The sequence below is a fragment of the Brassica oleracea genome, chromosome C2, assembly GCF_000695525.1.
Source record: "Brassica oleracea var. oleracea cultivar TO1000 chromosome C2, BOL, whole genome shotgun sequence".
NCBI lineage: Eukaryota > Viridiplantae > Streptophyta > Magnoliopsida > Brassicales > Brassicaceae > Brassica > Brassica oleracea.
This window is the reverse complement of record NC_027749.1, coordinates 42751947-42763827: the sequence shown is the minus strand read 5'-3', so window position 1 is coordinate 42763827 and position 11881 is coordinate 42751947. Positions and strand designations below refer to the sequence as shown.

The 11881-nt window shown below is 33.2% G+C and overlaps 2 protein-coding genes across 2 annotated transcripts; one reads left to right on the top strand and one right to left on the bottom strand.

Annotated features, from left to right (window-relative positions):
• Nucleotides 1-2139: 2139 nt before the first annotated feature.
• LOC106324613 (protein NRT1/ PTR FAMILY 8.4-like) lies at nt 2140-4628 on the bottom strand. The gene is made up of 4 exons (XM_013762552.1): nt 4487-4628; nt 4299-4401; nt 4001-4218; nt 2140-3525 (listed from the first exon to the last, which is right to left on the bottom strand). The coding sequence occupies exons 1-4, from the start codon at nt 4541-4543 to the stop codon at nt 2230-2232; spliced, it is 1674 nt and encodes a 557-aa protein (XP_013618006.1). The 5' UTR covers nt 4544-4628; the 3' UTR covers nt 2140-2229.
• A 4362-nt stretch (nt 4629-8990) lies between these two features.
• LOC106325355 (glutamate decarboxylase 4) lies at nt 8991-11651 on the top strand. The gene is made up of 6 exons (XM_013763405.1): nt 8991-9198; nt 9584-9989; nt 10223-10437; nt 10525-10778; nt 10914-10966; nt 11070-11651. Exons 1-6 carry the CDS (start codon nt 9113-9115, stop codon nt 11535-11537), a joined length of 1482 nt encoding a protein of 493 aa, XP_013618859.1. The 5' UTR covers nt 8991-9112; the 3' UTR covers nt 11538-11651.
• Nucleotides 11652-11881: the final 230 nt, after the last annotated feature.

Below are 11881 nucleotides of genomic sequence, written 5' to 3'. Positions count from 1 at the left end.
GGCAGACTTATTGATGTAACAGGAGCAACTGGCACTCGTTATTTGGGGATTGTTCGCAGTTGTGTGATGCTGTTAGCCAAAATCAGTGGAGTATAAGGGGCCATAGAAGTCGCCATTTCCAGGAGCTTCATGCCAGAATCCGAGATGAACCAGTCCCTGACCCGCATATGGAATATGATAAGTATCTTTGGAAGAACGATGCTGATGATTATAAGGACTACTTCTCTTCTGCTCGAACTTGGGAACAAATACGATGCAAGAAAGAAGCAGTAAACTGGAGTAACAGGGTGTGGTTTAAACAAGGAATTCCTAGATGTACTTTTATTGTTTGGCTTGCAATACATAACATGCTCTCAACTGGAGACCGAATGAGGCAATGGGGGATCACGCAAGGATGTGTTTTCTGTGGAGAGAGGGATGAAACTCGTGTCCACTTATTCTTCGCATGTCCTTATTCTTATAGAATTTGGGACAGAGTTGCAAGCAGGCTTATAGGAAGAAGAATCAATCCAGATTGGTCAGACATGCTCAAGTTAGTGTGTGGAGGAGCATATTCATTAATGGACCAGATTCTCATTCGACTTCTGTTTCAAGTGGTTTTTTATCATGTTTGGCGGGAGAGAAATCTCCGAAGACACCAACAGGGGATTAAGGGAACATATCAGTTGATCTGTATGGTAAGCCAGGTAGTCAAGAATCGGATATCCTCGTTGGGTTATAAGGGTCATCATAGACTTGAAGGACTCATGAGAAGGTGGTTTTGAGATCTTTGGATAGGAAAGGAGTTTCAGTAATTTTTCCATTATACTTTCTAGATATATAGAACCTCATTCTTTTAGAATAGCATTGTTTGTAAATTTCTCTCAATGATGATCAATAAATTCAAAATTTCATCAAATTTTTTTTTTTGATTTTATGTGGTATGATTTTTGGTTTGTGATTTATTTTGTTAGATGTGATGAGGGTATTTATACAAATTTTGTGAAAATCTTGACCACCAAGTCAAAAAATATTAAATTAAATATTAATGTTGAATGATATGTTACCAAAATAATAGGATTTGCATTAGAATAATATATTATTAATAACAATGCAAATATGTGAAAATCTCCTATGGCATCCTTAATATGGTAACATATATTTTGTTAATAAATTTAAATATATCATTAATTTTTTGAAATATCCTTTTTTTTGTTAGAAAGAAAATAATATGTTTCCTAAAATCTAGGTAAATATCTTATTATATAAATGTTGGTTCTTCAAAATTGCTAATAAACATGATTGTGACACATGACAATAAATACTACATGTGTTAAAAATATTGATCATAAGTATATATTTATTTAATAAAAATTATTTTATAGTAATTTTTTTAAAAAAATCCTCAACAGATAAGAATTGTAAAAGCAATTTTAAGGTAGTTGCATCAAAGAAATATCAATTTTAAGATAGCAGTGGGTAACGCCTCCGTGAATAAATCAGCTAAACTGTCACTTGAATAGAACATTGACATCGCCATTCTTCGATAGTGCTTGAGTCTTAAATTGATAATTTTCTTCTTTATCTTAAAAACTTTAGAACAGTGATAGACTTTCATCTCTCAAATTATAACATTTTCTTTAAGTGTCTATCTTTTGTGTGTTCTTTGTTGCTTCGTTAAAACCTTGACATGGAAAAATTCACTGGAATAAAAACCATAATAAAAAAAGAGAGTACAACCACACTTACTATCATATTTCTTCCCTTGGAAACAATTCTTCCCTTGGAAACAATGTCTTCATGATATGCATTTCAATCAAATAAATATCTTCAGAGAATTGAGCTTAACAGAATAAACTCTATTTATTTCTATTACGATATCTATTGCCTTTAGACTTCTTAGACACGGCTGTGAAATTATTTAGACTACAAGTCAGCCAAATTTATCCAAACCAAACCGAATTTCATAAATAACCGAAGAATTTCTATATGTCTAGAACCAGAAAAACTGAAAAACTTGAACTTGAACCGGAACCGGAACCGAATCGAAAACCAAACGCCAAGAAGATAAACTATGACGATTTATATAATGCACATCATTCTATCTAAAATTTATCTAAGAAACATCAGTGTTTCTTCTTTAACAAGTTTTCTTGATAGTACAAACAAGATCCTCCATGGCATTAACAAATGACGAAATAAGTTTTACATCAGGTGTGGAACCAAGAAGAATAATAAAATAAAACCACACTAAACCTTCTTCTGCGTGTATCTAACAGAGAAGAAGACAAAAACTGGAATGTTCACAGACCCAAGACAGACCAAAAGCCAAAAGAAGTAATCAAGATGTCCGTTGTTAAGGTTGTCTGAAGGAATCCAACCATCATCTTTCCCGCTCAAACACGCCACAGCCGTAACAATCATCGAACTCAAGTAGTTTCCAAGCGTAGTAGTAAGAAGTGCCCAAGCATTACACAAACTTCTCATTGTATCTGGAGACTGCTCATAGAAAAACTGAATCCGACCAACGAAGAAAAAAACACCAGCAGTCCCCATAAGAAAGTACTGAGGGACTTGCCAGAAGATTGTCATGTCTCCAATTTCTCGGGATAAACGTAACCGAACCGTCTCAACTATAGCTGCAACTGCTAAGCTCAAGACAGAGACGAACAGTCCAATCCCCATGCGTTGTAGGTCAGTGAAGCCTTTAGCTAAGCCTGTGAACCTTCTCACAAAGGGAACGATGAGTCTATCGTAGATTGGAACGGTTATGAGAACAGTTGCAGTGTCGAACATGCCGAGAGTAGCTGGAGGGATCTCAAATGAGCCTATGGTTCGTTGCATGGACCGTCCTTGTTGGACATAAAGAGTGTAGATCTGTGAGTGGAGGACTGAGAAGATGATCCCTGAGGACCAAATAGGGAACAAACGTAATATAATCTTAACTTCTTCGACTTGAGTCACAGTACATAGCTTCCACGGGTCGTGAATGGTGTCTTCTTCTGAGATCATTGCGGCTTTGTCAAGAAACTTGTAACCGTCCGTTACTTCGGACAGAGGTGTGTGGTTTTCTTCAGGGAGCTTGAGGTTCATGTTACGGTATGCAGCTACAAGAACTTGGCAAGCTCTAGTAATGGGACTGCCTCTAGGTTTCTGAAACCTATAAAGAGGAGTGCCAAAGAAGAAACTAGCTGTAGCGAGTCCCATGAACACGGTTGGTATCATGAACCCTAGCTCCCACCCACAATTCTCTTGAACCCATACTAGAAGAGTAGATGAGACAAACGCACCAACGTTGATTGAGAAGTAGTACCAGTTAAAGAAAGAAGCTTTTCTGACACGTTCACTTGGATCAGTCTGGTCAAACTGATCAGCACCAAAGGATGAGACACATGGTTTGATTCCTCCTGTCCCGAGGGCGATGAGGTAAAGCCCCGAAAATAAAACTGCTTGCTGAGGCATTGTTGCGGGTGGACAGATGGAACCTACACATTCCCCTGGCTTCAAACCCGGAACTGAAGCTGAGAGTGTCAGTGCAACCATTCCCTGAAACAGATAAAAGTACAGAACAAATGAACATAATTAACCAGAACAGAAGCTGTGAGACTGTTCTTCATTGTTCCAAAATTCACCAAACCATAGAGAGAAACTATATTAGCTACCGATTCTAAGATATTGGAGAACACAGAAAAATTATTAAGAATTTCAATAAAGCTATATGTTTATTTATACTAATTCTTAAAAGTTTGGGTATCATAGTACAATGTTTTAACTGAACATGCTTAGGACCGGCTTTGGCTATCTATCAACTCTTGGCCAAATATCCATCCAGCCCTCAGGAACCTACCTTTTAACCATACATAAACACCTATCATCTCTACAATAAATCCTATGGTACCCTAAGACTTGAGTAGCTGAACCTCTTCAAGTAAATCTATGTGTCTTGGCTTATCAGAAAATTCAGCTCAGGTCTTGCAAATCCTTTGTCTAAAAGCAATGTTTTTCGCTAAAAAATGCTTACGCTGAAATAAATGGCAGAGAAACAAGCAATTGTCCTATATCTTCCCCAATAAGCATCAGCTATTAGAGATCCAAGTAGAGGAGTGATATAACATGTTCCTTGCCATGTCATGACGTGTCTAGCTGCAGAAACATTGGTCTCGTGCAATTCATTTGTGAAGTAAGTGATTAGATTCTTGGCAATGCCATAATAAGCCAACCGTTCACAGCATTCATTGGCTGCACATCAAAGCATACCGGTTCTTGAAAGTTACAGACAGGACATGAGGAGGATCATAAGTACTAGAATTGATTTATACCAAAAATGAATGGGCAAGCTTTCCAGTTTCCTGTTTTCTGCTTTAATGGTGGGTTTCCATAAATGTCTACTGACCCATCTTCAGCATACAGTTTCACTTCTTCCTGGAAAATAAAGAAATCAGACATATATCTTCTGCAGAGACTTATGAAACGGTCGCAAATATTACATAGACCCATGAGGCTAAACCTGTAAAAGAGATTGTTCAGCTTCAAGGAGTGACGTTTCTTCATCAATGGAACCCATCTCTTTACTTTCTACTCAATATAACAAACTTCATTCAAAGCTAACTTAAGCTTCTCCACTAAAAAATATTCTCGCACTGAACAAGTTGTTGTGTGAGTGGTCACTCACTAGTCACCACAGAACCATATTCTTTATTAAAGGATATATTCTAAGAGCATGTTTAATGAAGGGTTTCTTATATTCTGCTAAGAATACTCCATTAAACATGCTCTAAGGGAATATAAACCAAATAAACCACGTTTTAAAAGTATAAGCAGATATGATTAGATCTGATTTTGTTGAACCAGTATGGTTGCATCTTTTGGGCTTTAATATTAATGGGTTTCTTAATTATCTTTACTGGCCCATTGTAAGAAGAAATTTCAAAAGTCCAACTTATATAACACATATACATCACGTAAAGATGTAAGGCATGTAAAGTCAAAACAAACATACATTTTTATAACGTCCGATCATCATTAAGTAGCATACTTCAATTTTATTTCTGGAGGATAGTGTATTAATTGGACGAGTTCTTAGAAAAAACAAACGGAATGCCTTTTTTAGAATATCGTGTTACACTTGCATTGCATGCCATTGATTAAAGCAAAGTCAGAACTTGGAAAAGGTAAACTGGTAAACCGTAACTGCCGGTATAAGGCTTATTCGTCTATTGGCGTCTCCTTTTGCAGATTCCCATTGACTGACGCCGTTGTGAGTTACTTGCTGGCTCGACTTTTTCTTAATTATTTTCGTCTGCCAGTTGTACCCTTTGTACCGCCCCGTTATTACGTATATGTACCATTCATAAACAAATTTGATAAAAACAAAATTGTACGAGTTAAACAAAATAATCATTTTGTTCCTTCAAACACAAAAAAAAAAACAAAATATATGTTTTCACGAAATGTACATGTTCTGGGGAAATAACTGGCAGTGAATTGTTACCAAATAAAATTTGAAAATAAACATGGAGTAATATCTTTATTGACAAAAAATCGATAGCAAATACAATAATTAAGATATAACCAGTTAATCTATAAATCTTAACTAAATCTATAAATTGATAGTCATGATCTTGTAATTTCTATTTCGTATTTTGTTTTTACTCTCAGTGTTGTATTATGTTCTAATTCTCAAAATTATAAGTTGGATAATCAAATTTTTCTTGTTATTTTCATATAATCAAAATTTTCTACCTATTTTCATTTTTTTTTGAAAAAATTAGGATAATCAAATCTTGATCAAATAAAACCATTAATTTACCGGAATTTCGTGATAAAGTCATTATAGATTTTTTGATAAAACCATTACAAATGTGATATGATAAATTTGTTTCAGATACTCCTAGGATACCATCATTGGATAGTTCTAAATCTTATATTGGTCTTTCTATTTTTTTAGGATATTGGTTTTTATTTAAAGGATTTGTCTATCATATATTAGATTTTATTTCATAAAATTTAATGAAAAAATAAATTTGACAATTTCGCTTGATAAACAAAGTGTTAAAAGTTGTACATATTTGTTGGAAATATGGTTTTGATTAATATAAGGGTAAGAAAAAATTAAGCCACCGTTGTTATGTATTCAAAACCAAAAGGTTTTAAAGATCTTAATGTCCAAGACGTTTAGAAAACAACGTTGAATTATATAGTACTCCCTTGTTCCTTAAACTTAAATGTTTGTAAAATTATTTCAAAAATACATGTTTTACGTTTTTACTTTTTAGGTATGTTTTATTAGTTAATGATACAAACTTTTTTAAAAAAATATACTTCTTAAATCCTATTGATCTAAAATTATTAAAAATTGGTAAACACAAAAAATAATGGGAAAATTTCATAAAAATATCCCAACTAAAGTTCGTTAAGCTTTTTAATACCCAAACAGTTTCGCTACCCACTTTAATACTTCAACTAATTATTGTACTTATTTTAATACACAAAATTTTAAAATGGAGCTGATTTTAATTATACTCAAACTATGTTTATTTTAATCAAAAATATTAATAAAATTTTTAAAATCTCTAAAATTCACAAAACAATCTTAAAAGTTCTAATTTTAAGTCTTTGGAAATAAAAATAACTAAATTGTTATAATCTTCTATTGTGTAATATAAGTTTAAAGTTTTAAATATCAAATCTACTTTGTTTTGGAATAGAAAACAAATTTATTTACTTTCCATCAAAATTAAGGTTTTCTAAATAAAAAATTACATAATTTAGTTACTTTCTTTCCTTTAACTTAAATTAAAATTAGAAAAAAAAATTAATTTTTTTTTTTGATTTTGGAATTTAAAATTTTTTTAAAAAAATTTATTAATATTTTCGATTAAAATAAAAAAAATTTTAGACATTAAAATGGGTACAGTTTTAGAAATTTGTGTATTAAATTGAGAAAAATGATTAGTTAAGATATTAACTTGGGTAGCGAAAAAAATTGGATATTAAAAAGCTAAACGAAATTTACTTGGAGTATTTTTATTGAATTATTCCTAAATCAAGATTTATAATATTTTCTTAAGGTATATAAAAACATATAAACTTACATCATTTAGAAACAGAGTGATAATTAGTTTTTACTTTTCAATATAGAGTTAATTAAACTAAACTCAGGGTAGTCTCAGTGCCGTGCGAGGATTTTTGGGGGCTCAAGGCGAATTTTAAAAATAAATTTTTACAATATGTAATAAAAATATAATTTTTTTAATTTGTAATTTAAAAGTAAAGGTTAAAATGATAAGTAGAAAACTGATATTTTTAGAGAAAATTAAAATAATCGTTTGGTATTTAGAAAGATAAAAATAATCATTTAAATACAATGATAAAATAATAAAAATAAAAGTAATAATAAAAAATATTAAATAAAAAAAATGGTAGATAAAGTATAGAACATTTTGCCGTTTAAAAAAATGATGATAGATAAAAAATATGTATGTTAAAACGTATTATTTATTTTTTCAATAAACTATTTCATCAAACTATCATAATGTATAAATAAAAATACAAATAGCTAACTTTTGGTAAGGAAAAATAGAAAAATTGGATTATAATAAATAACAAAAGCAAAACGAAAATCAGAACTATGAGTTATACCATGTCAGTTCTTCAGTTAATTCTTTGCATTTTAGTTATAACACATCTTAAAATTTATTAGAATAAAAGCATTCATCGAAACCAAAAATCAAATTCAGAATCATGTGAAAAACCTAAAACTATACATTTAGCTCTAGAGGATAATTTCATGAAATTAGAGCCCTAAAAATTGCACATTTTGCGGGGACCTAAGGCATAAGCCTTATCAAAACCATGGTAAGCACGCCTCTGGGTAGTCTAAACCTGTGGGAGGCTTGATTAATCGCCCAACTCTGTTTGTTTTATGAACTTTAACTTTGTTTGACAACAATGGAAACACCACGAAAAAACTATTCAATCGTGTTGAAAAAAGACCCAATGAAAATAAAAAAAAATTCCAAATCAATTATTTTTCAGCATGGTGTTGACTTTTAAACAAAGGAAACAACAGTTTTCCAAGACCTCTGATTCCAATTGGCAATTAGGTTCTTTTCTCAGTTTAGGTCTTCGTCAAACGATAGTCAAATCAAAACCAAGTAATTTTGTTTTGGAATTAAATCAAAACCAAGTATTGATCGTATGAATTGATTTTTTTTTTTGCGTGTATAAACAAGGTATATAATCTTTTTCACACTGAAGTGACGAATGACAATTTTAATTCGGATAAACTGACCTGATCCGATAAAAAAAATATTTGGTGTTTAATATGCAACTTAAAATTATAATTTTATTATTATTATTTATTTATTTATTTATTTTAATTATTTTTCTCCAACCACATTTTTGTTAATTAATTTTCCTTCCTCTTATTTGTTGCATGTGAAAAAAAAACAGGAAGCTATATTTTTTAAGTTCGAATAGTTCAAATTGACAATATTAAAATACGCATATAAGCATATGTTTGTTTATTCGAGACATAAACAATATAATATTCCTGAAATTTCTACTATTCACTGGTGTCGATAAAATAAATAATTTTATTCGATCTTTAACGTTATCATCGATTATAAACCGTAAAAACTAAAGTTGAAAACATGGGATACGGACTACTTGGCGAGACAATAAGAGAATTTTTATCAAAAGAAAAAAAAAAGAAGACATTAAGAGAATTATTCTACCATCTAAGATGTTCAGGATTTACCAATCAAAGGATGATGGTAGATTGGAGTTTGTTTTTAATTTTAATCGTCAAGTTATTAAATTTAATAATTTCTGGTGTAATCATTGATCATTCGTTAGTCTTGATATTTATACTAATGAAAAGTCATTGGCTGGAGAAAAGTTGAAAGGAGCCCATAAACGAAGACCAGCGATGCTTCCTTCCACGTTACAAAACGAAACCAAGAGAGCCTGTCTCTTCACTATATAAACCATTTGCTCATCATCTTCTAACTCCACAAATTCTTCAACAACAAACAATAAACATTACATATAATTCCCCTCTACTCTTCTTTTGTTCATTCCAAACCCAGAGAAACACAAAGGTTGGAGAATTCAAGTGAATTGAAAGAAGATGGTTTTGTCTAAGACAGCTTCGGAATCTGATGTTTCAATCCATTCAACTTTTGCTTCTCGTTACGTCCGTACCTCTCTGCCACGGTAACAAACCATTATCATTTAAACACAATTCTTTTCTGTCTGATGTTTTACTTTATTGAAGATTGAATAAAATCTAGCACCAACATTTCACCTCATGACTTGTTTGTCTGATGCTCGAACATTTCACCTTAAATTATTTACTATTCTGTCTCACATCTCGTTTGCATTGTTACCATATACTACATTGTTTTTATACAAGGGCTTTTACGTTTTTTCTTGCAAATTTTAAGACTTTTTTTTGAAAGCTAACATGTTTTAAGACTTTCGACTTTTTTCTTAGCTCTAGGATTTTGAAGGTCCTGGCTAAAGCATTTTTTATTATACGCGTTAATTTGATTTTGTAGGTTTATTTTGCGTAGTATTAACGTAATATTTTCATGATCAGATTTGAGATGCCTGAGAACTCGATCCCAAAGGAAGCAGCGTACCAAATCATCAACGACGAGCTAATGCTCGACGGTAACCCTAGGCTTAACCTAGCCTCATTCGTGACCACGTGGATGGAGCCAGAGTGTGACAAGCTCATGATGGAATCCATCAACAAAAACTACGTCGACATGGACGAGTACCCTGTCACCACCGAGCTTCAGAACCGATGCGTCAACATGATCGCGCGTCTCTTCAACGCACCGCTCGGTGACGGTGAGGCTGCGGTTGGCGTCGGCACCGTGGGATCATCGGAGGCGATTATGTTGGCTGGTTTGGCCTTTAAGAGACAGTGGCAGAATAAGCGGAAGGCTCAAGGGCTTCCTTACGATAAGCCCAATATCGTAACCGGAGCTAATGTTCAGGTAAACCAACATAACAAACAAAAATGAAATACTAAACCGGTTTGGCTCTTTATTTCTCTGAACGGAAAATTTTAAACTAGGCCAAAAATTATATACAAGTTGAGCTTAGTTTTATGTTTTCTCAATGGTCAACCAAAAAATTGAAACGTTAGACCACAGAATTGAAATTATTAATTAAAAGATAGTTTCACCGATTTAAGCCCATGTTTTACTGAAATTACGATTTAATACAGGTTTGCTGGGAGAAGTTCGCAAGGTATTTCGAGGTGGAGCTTAAAGAAGTGAAGCTAAGAGAAGGATACTACGTGATGGACCCTGAGAAGGCGGTCGAAATGGTAGACGAGAACACAATCTGTGTTGCAGCCATTCTCGGTTCAACGTTAACCGGAGAATTCGAAGACGTTAAGCTCCTTAACGACCTCCTAGTCGAGAAAAACAAGCAAACGGGGTAAGTAAAATATACAGAAAACCTAATAATCAATCAAATTAACCGGTTCGGGTCCGGTTTAACATATTTTGGAGCCGCAATTGGCAGATGGGATACGGGGATCCATGTGGATGCAGCGAGTGGTGGGTTTATTGCTCCTTTCTTGTATCCAGAGCTGGAGTGGGATTTCCGGTTACCATTGGTTAAGAGCATAAATGTGAGTGGTCACAAATACGGTTTGGTTTACGCTGGAATCGGTTGGGTTGTATGGAGAACCAAATCCGATTTGCCTGATGAACTTATCTTCCATATCAATTATCTTGGCGCTGACCAACCGACCTTCACTCTCAACTTCTCCAAAGGTAACATATTACATTATATATATAAAAAAAAACATATTACATTACCATTTCTATATGTTTATAAAAAGCATATATTGTATTGTATATACGCATATGTAAATGTTTTATAAATTAGTGCTTGTGTTTATAAACCAGGTTCAAGTCAAGTGATTGCTCAGTACTACCAGCTGATTCGTCTTGGATTCGAGGTAAGTAGTATTGAATATGATTAGACCAAATATTAAAGTGTGTAACTTCGTATATATTATGATACTATTATTCGATAATTAAAAGGTTTTTTTTTGGGTTTAGGGATATCGCAACGTGATGGATAATTGTCGTGAAAACATGATGGTCCTAAGACAAGGATTAGAGAAGACAGGACGTTTCAACATAGTCTCCAAGGAAAACGGTGTTCCATTAGTGGCGTTCTCGTTAAAAGACAGTAGTTGCCACGACGAGTTCGAAGTGGCTGAGACTCTCCGTCGCTTTGGGTGGATTGTTCCGGCCTACACGATGCCCGCGGATGCTCAACATGTCACCGTCCTCCGAGTGGTGATTCGAGAAGATTTCTCTCGAACCTTAGCCGAGAGGTTGGTCGCAGACTTCGAGAAGGTGCTTCACGAGCTTGATACGCTTCCGGCAAGGGTTCACGCTAAGATGGCCAACGGAAAAGCTAACGGTGTTAAGAAGACTGAGGAGGAAACCACGAGGGAAGTTACTGCGTATTGGAAGAAGTTTGTGGAGACAAAGAAGAGTAACAAGAACAGGATTTGCTAATGAAATTTAATGAATTAATGTTCTGTTGTTTTATCCCTAATAATGCTCCCTTTGAAGCCCTTTCTCCCATGGCTGCTCGGATAATTTTTGGTTTCAAATTTTCCTTTTTCATGATTTGATGTTGATGATTTATAATTTTCATGTATTTGAATAAAATAAGATAAATAAAAACTTATATTTTATGACTATATAAAAACGTTATAATTTTAAAATTACATTAAATAAATTTTAAGCTATCAAATTCTTTGAAATATAAACCAGTGAAAATAAAAAAATGAAAACTCTTTAAAGAAAAGAAACCAAGATCATATGTTATCCACTCTTCATTGTTTTTACATCATCGG